We start from the raw sequence: 18,664 nt of genomic DNA, 5'->3' as shown, positions 1-18,664 counted from the left end.
ATTATTTTCTTACCATACGTCCCGTAAACAAATTATTTATTTTTTCAGTATTTGATGAACTTGATCATTCTAATGAAATGCAAATTTTGTCAAATATGCTAAAAAACTGGATTTTAATTTTTTTTTAGTTGTGACTTTGTAACAACGAGGGTGTTTCATCAATGAGGTGTCCTGTTTTTTTTTTTAAATATGGTCATAGTGATGATAATTTCTCACGTGATCATAGCAACTGTCGTTAAGATGTTGTTTACAAACATAACGGATTCAGCACTAAACTAATGTACTTCTAATTCAGAGTTTTTCGTTTTCGTTTTTTTTCCTACTCCATCCATCATGGAAAAATTGATGAAATCTCCGATAAGTGATGAAGATCGTGATGAGTTCGAGGAGTTCATGGCCAAAGTGGAGCAGATAAGTGGGCACGATTGAATAAATTTCAACAAGCTTTACGATATATTTCTCATATCAACCATGGTTGATATGAGAAATATAGTAGCATGCAGTAATAAATATAATGCTAATATATATATACAGTAAAACCTCGTTAAGTCGTCACCCTGATAAGTCGTCACTCCGGTTAAGTCGTCATTTTTCTTCAGACACTTCCAGCTATCATAGACCACAATGTTATTAAACCCTCGTTTACTCGTCGCTAATTTCGGTTAAGTCGTCACTATGAAAAAGTTTGAGAAAGAGGAACAAACTATTTTTATGGCTCCCATTAAAAAAAGAGCTTGGTAACAGCATTGCCATATGCTTAAAAGTCACCATAAAATCCTATATACCCAAATGGAACAGTTTAAGTAACGAAAGTTACGCTGGGGGGAAGTTCATTTGCCGACCAAGGGTTTTTGGAAAGTTGGGGACTGTTCAAGCTAGATCTCACTTTTGTCTGGGCTCCATTGGAGAAACTGGACAAAGCGCGAAACACCCAAGCTCTGTCGCAAGAAGCAACGTAAGCACTTCGCCTCCCTCCTGCCGGGGGGGGGGGGGCAGGGCATCTCCGGCAAAACCAAAATTTATTGATATGTCAAAGATTACATAAAGGAAATCAAAAATTACGTAAATCAAAGAATCAAATTAATCAAGTTAAAGCCAAAGTACAACGGCCATGGATAATAAATAATCATAGAAAGTGCATGGGCTCTACTAATTTAGGGCTTGAAATTTAAACAAAATATCTTTGTTGAAAAAAATTAGACATTCTTTCCAAAATTGAACTCTTCTGTTTACCTTTCCCTGCCCAGGGCCCCTCCCCCAAGTCAAAAGTGTTCGAAATTACTTTGTCGTTGCATCATGAACTACTGACGAAGAATTCAAACACTAAAATTAAATTTGATGTATATGTAAAATTAATGTGCAATAGAGAGTTCTGTTATGAAGAAAAGCTACTTATTTAAACAGTTGCTCTGTTAGTCTAAATTAAAAATTACTAGTATAAATCAAAGTGTACAGTACATTTCACCACAATAATTTAAGTAATGAGAGATAAAAAAGATAAAAAATTGCTATTCTTTTTTCCTTTGCAATCTATAAATTTTATTAATATTGTTATTTTGATTCATACTTTAATAAATGTCATATTACTTCAAATTTATACGATTTTCATAACATTGCACATTGAAACTGACGAAACTCCTCTTAAGTCGTCACTCCGCTTAAGCTGTCACAATTTTTCGATAACTTGAGGTGTGACGACTCATCGAGGTTTTACTGTATATATATATATATTGATCATCCTTGAATACTGGGAGCCCCAGGGCTGTCTTAACAGTGTCTGACCCCCCCCCCCCCCACCCTGAGTAAAGTAATGTTTTGCAGTGTCCCCTATCTTTCTGCCTGTTCAAGTGCAGACCGAGAGGGGGAGGCAACCAATCTTCCCAAGAGTTGAAAAATATAGGAAATATTTGAATGTCCTGATTTGTGTAATCCAAAATGTCTTTAAACTCTTCTCCGCTAATAAAAATTTTCCTATTATGTATTATAAGTACTTCACATTAAATCAATGGCCCATCACACGAGAATGGGATTTTTTTTCTTATTTTAACAAAAATTATTGATTTCATTGTGACAATATATATGTACTGTATTTTGAATTTTTATCTGAACTTTTAACTAATAAGTACAACAAAATATGCAGATGTAGCTAAACTTTGATATCTTGAAGTGCTTGCAGAAAGTTGTATCTCTCTGAGTTACAGATCATTTTGTGGGAGATTAAAGAGATACAGTCAAATCTTGTTAAGATGAGCTTGTTTGATATGCATTAAGTATACGTATGTTCTATTGAATGAAGCTGGAGAATATAATAATAATATCCTTGTTCAATATAAACATGTAATATTAAATTCCAGTTCAAGATGAAATGGTAATTTTTATCCTAAATGTGAAAGAAACTCCCTTCTCTTCTAACTTTTTCCCGTAGTAACAGGGACATAATATGGTCCTTTTTGGATCTGTAAGGACGTGCATACAGAACCTTTTGGATGTACAATTCACTTGGTTCATTCACTGCTTTATTAATTTAAAAGGTTTTACATGTACTGTATGTTTTTAGTTATGTAAATAGTGTGTGAAACACAAGGGCGTAGCGGGGGGGGGGGGGACTTGGGGGTCTGGTCCCCCTCCGAAATGTGAGAAAATGACCGAAAAAAGGGAAAAAGATGGCCAAATCCATTGTTCTGTCACTTTGGTCCCCCCCCCCCCCGAACGAAATTTCTGGCTACGCCCCTGGTGAAACACATATTTGCTTTATTACATTTTTTATACACTGAAGAGCCAAAAAAACTGGTTCACCTGCCTAATATCGTGTAGGGCCCCTGCGAGCCCGCAGAAGTGCCGCAACATGACGTGGCATGGACTCGACTAATGTCTGAAGTAGTGCTGGAGGTAATTGACACCATGAATCCTGCAGGGCTGTCCATAAATCTGTACGAGTAAGAGGGGGTGGAGATCTCTTCTGAACAGCACGTTGCAAGGCATCCCAGATATGTTCAATAATGTTCATGTCTGGGGATTTTGGTGGCCAGCGGAAGTATCTAAAGTCAGAAGAGTGTTCCTGGAGCCACTTTGTAGCAATTCTAGACGTGTGGGGTGTCGCATTGTCCTGCTGAAATTGTCCAAGTCCATCGGAATGCACAATGGACATGAATGGGTGCAGGTGATCAGACAGGATGCTTACGTACCTGTCACCTGTCAGAGTCGTATCTAGACGTATCAGGGGTCCCATATCACGCTAACTGCACACGCCCCATACCATCACAGAGCCTCCACCAGCTTGAACAGTCCCCCTGTTGACATGTAGGGTCCATGGATTCATGAGGTTGTCTCCATACCCGTCCATCAGCTCGAAGCAATTGGAACCGAGACTCGTCAGACCAGGCAACGTGTTTCCAGTCCTCAACAGTCCAATGTCGGTGTTGTCGGGCCCAGGAAAGGCATAAAGCTTTGTGTCGTGCAGTCATCGTGGGTACACGAGTGAGCCTTCGGCTCCAAAAGCCCATATCGATGATGTTTCGTTGAATGGTTCGCACGCTGACACTTGTTGATGGCCCAGTATTGAAATCTGCGGAAGGGTTGCACGTCTGTCACGTTTAATGATTCTCGTCAGTCGTCGTTGGTCCCGTTCTTGCATGATCTTTCTTCGGCCGCAGCGATGTCGTAGATTTATTTTTTTACCGGATTCCCGATATTCACGGTACACTCGTGAAATGGTTGTACGTGAAAATCCAAATTTCATCGCTACCTCGGAGATGCTATGTCCCATCTCTCGTGCGGCGACTATAACACCACGTTCAAACTCACTTAAATTTCGGTAACTGCCATTGTAGCAGCAGTAACCGATCTAACAACTATGCCAGACACTTGTTGTTTTATATAGGCGTTGCCGACCGCAGCGCCGTACTCTGATTGGTTCCATATCTCTTTATTTGCATACGCATGCCTGTACCAGTTTTTTTGGCTCTTCAGTTTATATTGTGATCACATTTTCCTATTTAATTACATTGTTTATTTTAAATATATAATATTAACTTACACTGAGAACGTCATTCATCTGTATGCAGTGTAACTCTTATATAATGGTACTCAAGGGACCAGAGAAAAATGTGTCATTATGAAGAATTTATTATTATAGATGACATATTTCACACTATGAAAAATGCATTGGGACCAGAGACTAATATTTCCCCAGCATGACTCAACCCATATGTGCTTACATCCCAGAAAGGACAGAGCCCGGGTCGCGTCTGGTTTGACAGAAACTAAGTCATACAGCCGACTATCCGTTATACAGGATTTTCACTGTATATATACAATTGATGCTTGATGACACCCCCCCCCCCCCCCGTCCAGTCAAAAGTTGACGTTATATTGAGAGGGTCATTATATCGAAAGTAAAACATATATGATAGTTGGTTGATGAAAACATTTGGGACTTATCCTATCGGTCGTTGTAATGGAATGGTCGCTATCCTATCGGTCGTTGTAATGGAATGGTCACTATCCTGTGGGTCATTATAAGTGTTGACTGTATATATTTTTTCATAATCAAAACTCTATTTTGGCATTTGTGTGTGTGTGAACCAAATATATTTTTTGGTGTGTCTTTGACTTAATGAAGTCTGGTTGGATCTTAAAGATATATAAAAAAATGAAATTTGACTTTCCCAAAAAAAATAAGTGAGAACAAAGAACTTCATCTATCATTTTTAAAGCAGCGTTTCTCAACCCGTGCTCATCAGGCAGGCTTGATAAAATTCATCCATTATAATTGATATTTTTTTCCCCATATAGATATATAGGTTCAAATAAAGTACCTTCATATACACTAAGGTTCATCATCAAAGAGAATGTAGTAAATTATATTAAATACAGAATATCTCTAAATTTTGCCACAAATTACAATTTATTGCTTTAAATATAATTTGCCAATTACTGCTAAAATTACTGAAGGGTGTGGGAAATAAAGGACTGCTACATAAATCACAATTTACAAAAATTGCAGTATTTCCTGAAAAAAATATTAAAATGATCTGATGACCATATTTCATTCAGAAAAATATGGTAAACTAGGATCTTAAATAATAATCTGTAAAATACAGGACATTGCCAATTGTCAACAAAAAACATTGCCCAAAGTAGGGACAATCACCTTGATCGTAACTAAAATTGCAAAAAAATACTTCAAACCTGACAAATATGTGAGATCAATATTATAAAAAAAATTTTCCCCCATAATTATCATAATTTAAATTATGAAAACATACTGTGTGTGTGTATTCATGACACTAGTAAATATTAAAAATTCAAATAAATATCGTTGAAAAAAATTGGACAAATATAAAAAAAACAAAACAAAAATTACATGAGTGACACAAGTGGTCCATCAAATTGTTTGACATTTTACTGGTCCATGTTTTTAGAAATGCTGATTTAGAGAAATGATTTCTCAAGCTCCAATTTATTTAACTTTCAAGACTTTCTTGATTATGCCATAGCACAGGTTTTCAATTTCGGGCGCGATGGTTTAGAAAAAATGTTGAGCTATGTGCTGTTAAGATTTAACAAAATATTAAAAAATTCTTGTTTTGTGTGATCTAGGTTCAATAATCAAGGATATATCATCTTCGGATGTTGAAGTTTCTTCAATGGGTCTATCCAAAGCTGATGATTATTTAGAGCAAGAAAAGAAAGATCCAGTTGTTGGAGAGCGGAGCAGTAAAGTGAAATATTCAAGAACGGTGCTGAACAAGAGCATTTTGAAAGAAACAGCTCCTGTTAATGAAAATGTTGATTTTTCTTCAATGTCCAAAGGTAATATAATTTTTAATTCACTTAAAGGCAATTTTCAGTAATTTTAGTGTTTTCTTATTGTTTTTTTTAATATGAAGTATTTTTCTCTTTATGGGTGTATATTTCACATGCATTTCCAATAAATTGGGGTATTTGTTTTACAGTGGACTTCATGGCCTGTGTTAAAAAAGATGCAGCTGAAAGAGCACGGAAGAAAATAGAAAAACCATGAACATTTCTAGCTTGTAAGGAAAGGAATAAATGAATAAACTTCATAACATTCCATAATTTTTTCTTGTTTTGGGAACATGAATAAATCAAAATCTGGGACAATATAGAATGAATACCTCCACGAAATCAACAAACAAGACCTTTATTACAGCACCAGTTCAAAATAATAAAACATTAACAGAGATATAATACTGAAACAGCTATAAGGCCATAATGCATAGAAAATGAACTAATAAATTCTCTAAATAAAAAACCTAAAAAGACAGAATCAAACATAAGTAATAAAAAAAAATAGAGTTTAAACAAAATTAACACAAGCTGTGGAAGACACTTATGTCTTTGATTATAATAACCATAGTTATGATGCCCGCAATAAATCTTTGGCACGAAATCATAATTCCTTTTGCAATCCAGATTTTAAAGCTATACAAAATGTTTTCAATAAGAGCTCAAAATCTTAATAAAAATGAGTTTTTGTTCCGCTATCTTTTATTTTTAAAAAAGAAATGCAAAAATACAAAAAGTTCTAAACAACGTATTTAAATTGTTCCTTTTTCAAATTTCTATGTATGACTTTAAAAAATAAATAGGTAAAGTTTCTCCTTAATAATTATTATTACAATAATTCTTGTCTAATGTGAAGAATCAACTATTAGTTTTATGTTGAATTCATTGTACATATGTATACAGATTTATTTATTTTCCTTCAAGCGTCAATTTTTTAAATCTAAATGAATCAACAATGTAAATATCAATATTAAAATTATAATCAAAATATAATTTCAGATATTCAACAACTCAAAAATTGCCAACAAATGGGAAATATAAATCATTTTTCTGTCTGATATACATAACAGATTTCTCAAATATGTCCTAGTGAATGTTTTTCTGATGACAGAAAAGATAGACATCTTGCAGCTATTTGTCTCAGAGTGAATGACACAAAAGCATTCATAGAATAAGAGAAAAATCTATCTTCAACAATAACAATTTTGGTGGTTTATGATTTAATAAAAATTTCCTTTATTAAAATATAAATATTTCGATTCTCTTCCCTGAAAAATTGAACGATTATTCTCAAAATTCCAGTGTCACATTCAATATTTCCATCTTATACTTTTTGACTGATTGTAGTATTAATCGATAATGGCATCTGAAGCGATTGTGATATTGTTGAAAGTTCTTCAAGCAATGTTTCATGTCTGTATGCTACTCTTATGTCTGGGACATTTGTTCGGCTTATATCATTTCCAGAGACACCTTCCTTGGCATAATTTGGACCAAGCCAATACTTTTTCCACTGAAAAAAATAAAATTCAAATATACATATATAAGCATTCAACACTGCGTAACAGCAAATCTTAATTACAATTCATCACACGACTAAAAATGACATATTATCATCTAATGATATAGCTCATTTCACGATTGGTGGGATTTTGAATCGCTGCCTACATTGTAAAAACTTGTTACTCAAGCCAGACTTGGAGTAGCAATGACAAAAGACCACGAGAGGTAAATTGAAGGAGCATGGTCAAAGTCAGCATAGCCAATGTATGCAATGATACATTACTTTTTACACATTCTGCCTATATGCAAAATTTATATATTAGTTATGTCTAAATAACAGATGCATTACACTGTGTGCCAGCCAGTTCCTGAGTATATATATATTTTTAAAAAATCTATGTTAATCAGACTTAAAATTTTTATAATATATTTGTGCATCATATAATTGCATGTGTGCTGGATATTAAAGATTATAAGTAATGAAATAAAATTTGCGAACCTTATCTGGGAAGCCACTCATCAGGACGCTGTTGCGAGCTAGTTCACACATATCACAACTGCTCAGTTTCCACACCTGAGCAGCAATACTATACTCTTCTATGAGTGGCTCCTGTAAATGAAATATTCACCCAAAAATAAATGAACACATGAAATAAAAAAAAAATTAGATATCAACAGAGAATTGGTGTATGGAGAGAAATAAATACCTAGTGCTGGAGCACAACAGCTGATTTTACATATCCTCTCTCTAATATTTAAATAAGCAGAAAGAAATTACCTTATACCCTGTGCATGTCAAATTTTAGAATAACCCTATTACAGGAAAAGCAAAGTTAGAGACAATTTATAGAGCATGTAATATTGATACCAAAGATTTAGGTTTACTTAATGAGATACTGTGGGTGTGTGTATATATACATATATATATATGTATTTACCGATACCTAAACTACTCAGATATCTCTATATTAGTTCTTAGGAATATTTGTTATATAGAGATAAAAGAATTTATCGCCTACTCTTATACTAAAGAAACAACGATGATCAAATTAATCTTAAATCATAGTATAACAGAGTTCTGATTGCAGTGTTAGATATCTAGACACCAACCTGCAGGCCTTTAACTAGCAGAAGCAAATGCTCGAGCCTCCCAGGGAGCAGCACATTTACAGAAGCAAATTTTAAATGACATTTATATTAATTATATTTTATTCAACAATAAGAAATTCCCTGGACAGATCACATGGATCACGTTAGGATCATGTTAAATATATATATATAAATAAATACAATTATTAACTTTTTTTTATGGTAGCGTGGGTGGCAAAATACTGTTTGCCTCCCCCCAGCAAAAACCATACTTACGACCCAGCTGACCTTTATATCTATTAGACTTCAATTACTATATGACGGAAAAAGTGGATTTAAACTAAAAAAAATAAATATTTTAAAAAAAACCAATATTTTTACCTTAGTAAAGTGGAACTGAAGTGGATCATCTGTTGACAAGGACACACACAATCCTCTGCTCAAATATTCAGTCAATGGGTTACGATGATAATTCAGAAACAATGAGTTATTGCTAAGAGGTGACATCGCAATGCCAATTTGAGCAAGATAATACAGATATTGCAACACAGGTACCTAGACGAAGCAATGAATATAAATAATTTATGATATATAGGAATGATCAGCTTCTATAAACATTTAACTGCGCTCTCTCACAATGAACAGATGAGTTTTTGATATCTAACCATGTTTAAGACTGCCAGACTGTTATCTGCATTATTTTATGATGAAGAAGCTTAGTTCATTCTCAATTTGTAGAAAAATGAATATTTTTTTTATTTGTAATGAAATAGTTAAAATATTTGTGCATATGTATTATGGCAGGCCTGTAGCCAGAAATTTTGTTCGGAGGGGACCACTTTCATGGGGGGGGGGGGGGGGGGGGAAGAAGACCAAAGTGATAGAATTCATTCATTTTCTCACATTTTGGAGGGGGAACCAGACTCCTCAAGGCCCCCCCCCCCACGCTACGGCCTTGTATTACAGAATATAAATAATTTTTTCTTAATGTTATATTCACCTTTCTCAGCAATAGTCCATGAGATATGTTTTCGCTAAGTAAAAATCCACTAATCAAATGTTGTATAGGACCAGCTTCTCCACAATGAGGTCGAAGAACAAAAGTCCCAAGTCCTCTCTTCCTTTACACAGGGAAAAAAATCATACAGTTAATTAATGTATAGTGCAGTCAGACGAAATAAAAATTGTAAGGAAGATTTGGCTATAGTTTTTTGGAATAATTAAATTTCTTCTGAACATTTTTACCATAGTAATCAAGTTTTCTGTCAGTAAATCAAGTTAAAATTTATTCATTTGAATTTTTCAAGTGTTAAATTCAAATTTATCAATCAAATATACAATCTGTGATTCATTAGCAAAATCCATTAATTTTCTTAAAATAAATACACACAGAATTCTGTCATCTTTTATAAAGACTATGGTCACAATGATGAAGGAGATGTAGACCATTTGTTAAAAAATGGGTCTGGCGCTCTGTTTAACTGTTTCACGGTCATGGTTTTATAAAGAAGAAATAGTTCGTGTAACATATTACATTTTAGCTTTGTATTAGTCATATGCATTTAGAGATCTGCTCTTAAGACCTGTTTACACTGGTCAAATAATTAAGTGGACAACTAAGTTTTAACTGAATTTTTGGGATGGGATGAATAGTGATTCGGCCAAATAACCAAATACTGAATACCCAGCTCATTTTTTGGCCGAATATCAATTTTCTTAAAATTCATCACAATTATAAATAAAATTGGTGTTTTTAATTGAAAATGAAATTATTGATGATTCCAAATAATAGATAATTGAATTATGCAATTTATTATTTAAATAAATATAAAAAAAACTGGTAATTAAATTTTTTATTGCCATGATACTCACAATCAAATTTTAATATTATATTGTTTTTTAACATTATTACAGAATCAAATTTTTTTCAACACTTGGTACAATTTTACATCTAATTAAGATTATGTCAACCATTATTTACTAGTAATGCGTCATAAAAGTTATGACTTATTTATTTTTCCTCTTTAGATGTTCTTTGCCCCTTTCCTTTTTTTCAGTAGCGCAATACTTATCTTGTCTAGGTGCATTCTTCAAGTTAGTGAACTTGTGTAATTAATGCTCACTTCCACCTTATTAAAGTAGGATTCTATTTTGAGTTTCATGTTTTCCTTATCCTAGAAATGTACCCTAAAAAAACTTCTTTCACAGAAAGGAATATACACCACACAATAAAATATAACTAGTTAATTTTTAATTCATGAGAAAAATTCCAATCAATTTCTTAAAATTGGTTTGTTGTGCTTAGATTTACACAGATATTCAGCTGAATACTTAAGAATTATTTGGCTAAACCACATATTCCGCAAAATGGCTGAATATATATATTCTTGTCCCATCTCTACTTAATTCTAGATTTAATTGAAAATATAGACTAGCCTCTACTTTGCTTGTCAACTTAACCACTCAATCATTAACTTGCAAATTGGATAACTTGCACTGTTCAAATGCTCTGAACTCAAAATTAAGTTGACTACTAAATTACTTAACCTGTGTAAATGGGTTTTTAGAGATGTGTGATAGGTTTAGGTGCACAGGGTCCTGTGTTGGTGTGTGTTGGTTCTGTGTGGTGGGGAAATAATCAAAATGAAAAATGCATTGATCTAATTTTTTGCAATAATAAAACCAGGTGGCAGCTTATCAACTATGAAAATATTAATGGAAAAAGAAATAGTATAAGGACTCGTGAGAATTATTCATCCTATAAATGGGCTGCATGATTATTTTTGTACCAGGTGTCATGTCAGGTAAGGGCAGCCCTATATGCATTCCTGATATCTATAGTTTTGGGTTAAATTTATTCATTTGATTTATTTTCTATGTATGTTAAGTGATTCAAGATAAATTATGTATGAATTTTAATTTTGTTGAGTGTGAATGATTGAGAATGTCAATTAGCTAACTATAATGGGGTACTACTGCTCAGTGAATAAATAACATACTAATATATCAAATGAATTATTATTGAACTTACTTTCTAAAATGATTCAATGTGCAAATGTTAGCAAACATGTAATACATGTAATAAGCATATGGTGGATTCTCTGGATCCGTCCACTGTTCAGGATGAGGGACATCTTTGTCGAACATTGGATTTTCTGGTTTTGATTCATCATCAACTGAATCAAACCCTGTAACCTTAAAAAAAAAAAAAAGATATTTTATACTTCATTTACTTGAGCAAATTCTTATTTATATACAGAGCAAAAACTCATTGAACATTTGTGTACTAAAATTTTTCTTTCTAGTTCTATAACAATTGCTTATTTTGAAATGAGTAATTTTTCACTTAATATAACACCCTTTCCTGAAAATGCTCAAACTATCATTAGATAGACCTGATGTATGAAAACATAGCCAGAATTTTACAAGTTCTGTGGAAACATATAATCAAATCACAAAGCATCTTATCAATCTTTGTCGTTACTAAAGGCTGTTTTTAACATGAATGAAAATGAATCATCAAAAAAACAAATACATTTTACTAATCTCTGTTGCAGATTTCAGTCACAGCCTAATTCTAACTATATAATAATGCTGTAAAAATTTTTTGTGAGTATATATATTTATAGAGATATAAGTACAGAATCATTTCGTGAAAACCAAATCAAACTCACATATTGTAGAAATAAGTGAAGTTCTGGATGACTAGAAGGTTTATTCGTAACTTCAAAGAGTGGTTCAAATATATTCCGTAAGATTTCTTGAAAGTTGTTAACCAATTTGTTCGACTTGTATATATCACTGTGCGAAAAATAATGATAACCATGTTCAGTCAGTACGAGAATTGATTTTACAATACAAATGATGTGGTGTTATCAAAATATGAAATTGTTATGTGTTAGTTTATTACATATGTAGAGATTTACATTAGAACCACAAAAATATTCATTAGATAGATAATGATGTTTGCTTTATGTTTTATTATGGCATAGTCTGTTTTAAAAATTTATATGCAATACGAAACTATTATGGTTTAAAAACCTACTGAATGTAAAACAAAAATACTTTGAATTTCAATAGAAAAAAAAACACATTAGACTATGTATAATGAATATCAAAATAAAACTGTCGTGATTTCAATTATGTCATAACACAAATTTGCAAGCCCATTTTCAAGACTAAAATCAAACTACAGACCAAATTTTGCAAATTGCAATTTCTAAAATCAACTTTTCAAAATCGTATTATAGTGAAATTACGTAAAGCGAGAGAAACCTGCATATTGTTTCTAATATTTTGTAATAAAACAAATTGATTTTATAGACTTAAAATTAATGGAAACCCTCTATTAGTCCAATAAATCAAGGGTTCACTGTACCTTACTATAGTAAAACCACTCTTTTATGGACAACAGCGGGTAAAAAAAATTTGTCTGTAAAGGAGAAATAACTATAAAAAGAAGAAGCACTTATTGAAGTCTTCGGGAAAATACAAATTTAGAACATTTTGATATATTCAGCAGAGTTCATATTCAAAATGTTAAATTATTTCTAGGTGAAAATCTTAAACAATGCTAAATCATCTAAAGCATAGTTTCCCAACCTTTTTTGTCTCATCGCCCCCTTCTTCGGAATTTTTTTTCTCCCAACGCCCCCCAACGTAATCTCACCCATAGAATCCTATGCAATACCCGTAGCTTCTACCGCCCCCCTGGAACATGCCATCGCCCCCGTTGGGAATCACTGATCTAAAGCATTAGCATACATCAACACGATACACAAGATAACATGAAATTATTATAGAAATAAATTAAATTATGCTGTAGTACTTACTACAAACGAGGTATTTGAATCAGCCATCGAACATTATCAGAATAAACATTATGCTTGACAGCCCATTTTGCGAGGCGATCCCATTCATCAGTTTTCTTTCCATATATTGATAATCTTAATTCAGCATTTTGATATTTACTTTCTTCCAAATCACTGCTGACTTCCTGATAAGGAAAAGAATTGCTATCAAAACTAATAATATTACACAGCCTTAAGAAAAATTGTATTATTAATGAAAATTATAATCACCTTCAATATTTCGGCAAAGTATTGCCCTTCAATGTAGTTGTCTGTTTTCAAATATATTTCTCTCAAGCTACTTTCTCCAATGGGATTGTATTTTGCATTGAATTTATCAAAGCGATGAAATGTATTTCGGTCCTGCAACATAATTTATAAAAGAATGTTTGCAGTTAAAATTCTTTGATGAAAGTTAGTATAGTCATACCTTCATACTCTACAGTTTTGGAATTTGTCCAATTTGGTAATTTTCACTCATTTCAACAGGATAACAAGTCTTGTCACTCACATGCTTGTAAACTAGTCACCCCATTTATAAACAAACAACCCACTTTTGAGAGCTTAATTTAAAAAAAAAAAAAATGTTTTGCTTAACGCCTTACAGTAAGGGTTTCAACAGGCCACAGGTATGCTTAACCTGTGGCCCAGAACAGCTAATAAATGCAGCCTAACAAACAATTAAAAAAACTAAATAAAATATACATTTTATTATTTTACATATGATGTTAGAGGAAATTTTGGGTGTCTTTTGCCCCCAAGAAGACAGAACAAGAGCTTTGCTTATCTTTTTTACTTAGAATGGTTCTCATAAGCTATCCTTTGCTTTTAAGTGAGACGCAAAATTTTTTTGTATTCTTTAACATGACCCAGTAAACCCATAAGGTTGGAATATATCCTACTTTTCCCTCACATTCTCAAAAAGACAACTTACTGAATGAATTAGTTACTTGGTTTCCTGCACTAGTCATGAGTTCCGGAATGAATTACAGTAAGTACCAAGGTACCAATGTATAAACAAAATGGGTTACAAAGCTAAAAACATAAGAATTTAAGAAGGATTTTAACATTTATCTCTTTCAGAAAATTTCACAAAATCGCAAAATTACAATTAGAATATAAAAGATGATACAAGAAAAAAATTCAATCTGATAATTGAATACACCTACAGCATGAACGTCTAGCATATCCACACTCAGATCATATGTTGTAACAGAAAGAGTTTCAAATACCTAAAAAAAGAAGTATTTTACATAAGTAAAAAAAATAAAATTGTAAACACATACACACGAAACTATGAGCTAAAAATGAATAGCAATGAGAATTCATAAAAGAAATAAACGAGCACTGAGACCCACAATTCAATAAACTTAAAATTCTTTTTTTTTTAATTTGGTGAGAACTTCAATCCACCTTTTCCCATGATTATAAAAGTTTCTGATTTTAAGTAAGCAGCTACATGCAGTATTATCTATATATATAAAATTCATTTTCTGTCTGTGTGTGTGTATGTTCTCTATACAAACCTACAATTTTAGATAGATCGTTGTCAAATTTTGCATATATACCAAATGGGACCCGACTTGAACGATAGGCTACTTTAAAATTTCGTCAGAGCAGGGCAAAAAACTGTAGCGCAACAATGGTTTTTGGGCCTCAACAATCACTTTCCAAACGTTTACTTTGGTTACCGTGGTTTCCTAGCAATGCGTTTCAGACGTGTATATGAATTTACAATGGTTTGTCATTTCTTCAACGCTGTCAGTATATGTATAATAATAATCAGTATTGTGATAATATGTATAATAGTTTATGCCCTTATAATGATTTGTGCCACATTTTCAATATTCCCAGTAATGAGGTTTTTGGAATGACGTCGTAATCATCATCAGCATCGCTTTGATGGTCAGAAAAGGGTGATCCTCATAGAAATCAGTGTTAAAATTGCCGATTTTAATGTAGAAATGCGGAAATTTGGTGGGGTTTTCTGTCACATCAATAATTTTAAAAATTTTATTGAATTCTAGATTTTTGAAATATTGAGTTCGCTTAGAGGTATACGAATCCCAGGAGATTAAATATGAAGTAATTAGCTGGACCTACTTTTGAGTTGGATATCCATATAAATAACATTGATTTCAACTTTTTATTTATATCTTCTCAAGCATGAAAACTAATGTCTCCATATTGTCTTTTAATATTCAACTGCATAAATTCATATAGTTTAGGTTGTTTTAAAATTAATTATGGGCCCGTAAAAATTACATCGAAAAAATTCTACAGCTTTAATTAAGCATTTTTTGAAGCAGAAATGGGCAAAGATGGATAACTTGAAATTCAAAGGGGGGGGGGGGATCAAAATACCTAGCACCCTTTAAAAAAAGAAAAATATATATATTTATTTTTACGTTTCTTTAAATCAAGATTTGTTTCTTTCATGAGGTCGCCATATTGGTGAACTTAGACACGGTTTGCATGTCCCTCAAAGAAAGGGAGATATCACGTGATCCAAAAAAGCCTCATTGAAGAAAACCCGGGCAACTCTGGGTATTATAGCTAGTAACTACATAAATTAATGCATATGCAGTGAGATGCCTAATAACAATATTTGAGGGACTGGAGAAACATACCATTATGAATGGAATATATTGAAACTATGAAAAGTGCACTGAGACCAGAGAGTAATATATTTATATAGGCAATTATCATTATAGAGGCAAAGCCGCCCTTAGAGGTGTGTGACAGGTATGGTCACACCAGGCAGTTTGGAGGGCCCCCCCCCCCCACACTTAGCAAGAGAGAAGTAATAGAAGTGAAAAAATATACATATATCACACAAATATATATTTTTTTCATAGCAAACAAGGTTTCTGCGCTTCAAATGATTAAATTCCGAATTTCCATCAATTCTGGAATTATTTCTTTCCTGAATTCCATAATTATTTATCATTAATTCTGAATTTCAATCAACTGGAATTTTTTCTCTAATTATTTCTGAATTTTCATCAATTATGCGATTTTATCTCATTTATTCTCAATTTTCAACACAATTCTGTGGGTTTTTTTCATTAGTTCTAAATTTTCATTATGAGAAGATATTTTTCAGTATTCCTGTGTATAACAACACAATTTTTAGTCAAATTTAAAAAATTACACATACAGGTCCTTGGTTTGGAGAGAAATTCAGAGTTATTCTTTGAATATAGAGAGAGAAAAAAATGCAATGTATCTATTATTATATGTGTGAGTTGTCAAGGGGTAATTATACCCATACTGACAACCAATCAATGAGATTAATGATCATAGTTAAAACAGTTTCATAGTCATATATAATGCACAATATTAATAATAATTATAAATATGGAACAGAAATTTTAATTCAAATACAGTATTTACAGATATAGTCCCATGATCTACATTTAAAACAGTCTTCAATTAGTGATAGCAGCAATGTAACAAAATAATTCCTTTTTAAATTTATAATATGAAGCTATATTTATTAGTTTGAATGGCAAGGCACTGAAACTTTGGGAGCTAAATAGACAAAGTGTTTTGAAATATTTCATCAGTTCTCCTTGGAGAAAAGAATTTAGAAGAGCATAAATTCTTGTTTTTATGAAGTGTTAATATTGATTTATAGACAACTGAATGTTGTAAACCCAAGATGGCTTTGGGTTTCTGTGATACTTTATGAACTTTTGGATGCCTGATTCTTCTCCCCTGAAACATATAAAAAATTAAGGCTAAGGGTATCATTATATAGGATGTTCACTGTATTTTTCCTTTGGTTTTGTACTAAAAACTAACAGTTCTTATTTCATTTAAATTAAATTTCATTTAATGGGATAAAAATTTGTTACATGAAAATTAGAAAAAAGCAATAGATATGACTACAGAATGAAATTAAACTTACGTAATAATCGAACATTAATATTCAAGCGCAGCCGCACCTTTTAACATTTGATAACACATAACTAATTTAGCTGTCTTATCTGTGCGAAGATGATTTCCAAGATAAAAAAATTTGAAAATATTCTTTCAATTGATGCATAACTTGGGGGACATGAAAATAAAAAAACTGTTAAAAAGGCAGTCTTTTGATAAGCCTTCTTCCAGTGTTTTCTTATTGCTGTTCTTCATGTGATAGAATTGTAAATATAGCTTGAATTTATTCGGTGGAATATTAGCTTCTAGCCTCATAAAAGCAACAATTTAAATTTAACAAAAATTTTGGGTCTTGAAGTCTTTTTATCATCATGTAGGTGTAATCAGTGTTTGTGAAATTGTGTTCTGTTAGTCATGTGTAGATGCTACATAGTGGCCTCATTTTCTTCGGATATTTTCCTTTATTTATAATTAGTTTTTTTAAAATTGAGAATGTAAAATAGAAAGTTCACTTGAAAATTTAAAGAAAAAAGTTTGAAAAGTCAAAATAGAACAATTTGCATTGAATAAACACTACATCATTGATATTTATTCACATCGTTATATTGGTATTTAATAAAAAATATTTATTTTTAGTTTCACAATAATGCAATGATTATAACTGTGACTATGCGTATTGGTACCTTCAATATTATTTATTTTTTAGAGATAAATGTTTGGATAAATTTCGGCAGGGTTTTGGACAAGCACTGTCCTAAATACAGTACCTGCTTCATAATTGTTATATATGTGTTATATTTATATTTATGACTTGGCAACAGCGCAGAGCGCGAGCTTCAATAAGCGCGTGCCGTTCGATTGCCGGGGATTCGAGTTCTAGCGGCCATGGCGGTCGGTTGTGTTTCTCCGTAGCTATTGTACTAATGTTGGAATAAAGCGTATTTATGCTATTGTGTAATTCCGAATGCTCCTCCAGTCTGACTTTTATAAATGTCTAGTGAGAGACATTTCAGTGGCGACGAGTACGGGATCTATCGTCATTCTGCAGGAGTTGAAAATCAACGTCTCGGCAGGACGGGAACAAGATAGAAGCAAGCGCTAGCGAGGTAGGCCTAGTTTTCTTCAAGCGATTTCCTCATACGTTCCGGATGGCAGGTTTCGGTATAATCGGCGAATTCGACCGCGCGAAAGAACCGTTTTCGGAGTATGCCGAGCGATTGTATCAATATTTTGTTGCGAATGAAGTTACGGATGATGTCCGCAGACGTGCGATATTCCTATCGCTGGTGGGTGCGCCGACGTATGGCTTGATAAGAAGTCTGGTGTCCCCAGCCTTACCCACGGAACGAACGCTAGCAGAATTGATAGACGTTCTCAGGAATCATTTCGAACCGGCTCCGTCGGAGATCGTAGAGCGGTTCAAATTTAACTGTCGCTGTAGGAAGCCGGGAGAGTCTGTGCCAACCTTCATAGCCGAACTTCGAACTCTCGCCAGGTTTTGCAGTTATGGGCGTACTTTAGCGGAA

At 32.9% G+C, this 18,664-nt stretch overlaps 2 protein-coding genes across 9 annotated transcripts in view; one reads left to right on the top strand and one right to left on the bottom strand.

Moving 5' to 3' along the window:
* Positions 1-195: 195 nt before the first annotated feature.
* LOC149075554 (uncharacterized) lies at positions 196-6,081 on the top strand. The gene is made up of 3 exons (XM_089243037.1): positions 196-415; positions 5,602-5,814; positions 5,958-6,081. The coding sequence occupies exons 1-3, from the start codon at positions 334-336 to the stop codon at positions 6,023-6,025; spliced, it is 363 nt and encodes a 120-aa protein (XP_089099163.1). The 5' UTR covers positions 196-333; the 3' UTR covers positions 6,026-6,081.
* Positions 6,082-6,150: 69 nt separating this feature from the next.
* AMPdeam (AMP deaminase) overlaps positions 6,151-18,664 on the bottom strand; it is a 33,901-nt gene continuing 21,387 nt past the window's right edge. For all 8 annotated transcript variants that reach the window (XM_089243036.1, XM_089243032.1, XM_089243031.1 and 5 more), the window contains 9 exons: positions 14,423-14,485; positions 13,485-13,616; positions 13,236-13,399; positions 12,078-12,204; positions 11,435-11,598; positions 9,404-9,524; positions 8,785-8,958; positions 7,814-7,924; positions 6,151-7,324 (listed from right to left, as the gene is read on the bottom strand). In XM_089243036.1, coding sequence (XP_089099162.1) covers positions 7,136-7,324; positions 7,814-7,924; positions 8,785-8,958; positions 9,404-9,524; positions 11,435-11,598; positions 12,078-12,204; positions 13,236-13,399; positions 13,485-13,616; positions 14,423-14,485 — 1,245 coding nt within the window. In that variant the 3' untranslated portion in view covers positions 6,151-7,135. The remainder of the gene's footprint in view (positions 7,325-7,813; positions 7,925-8,784; positions 8,959-9,403; positions 9,525-11,434; positions 11,599-12,077; positions 12,205-13,235; positions 13,400-13,484; positions 13,617-14,422; positions 14,486-18,664) is intronic.

The sequence above is a fragment of the Pholcus phalangioides genome, unplaced genomic scaffold (assembly GCF_987345545.1).
Source record: "Pholcus phalangioides strain wild (caught in Gottingen) unplaced genomic scaffold, Ppha-v1.0 ptg000015l_1, whole genome shotgun sequence".
Lineage (NCBI taxonomy): Eukaryota > Metazoa > Arthropoda > Arachnida > Araneae > Pholcidae > Pholcus > Pholcus phalangioides.
The sequence above is the reverse complement of the archived record's forward strand: the minus strand, read 5'-3'. Positions and strand labels throughout refer to the sequence as shown.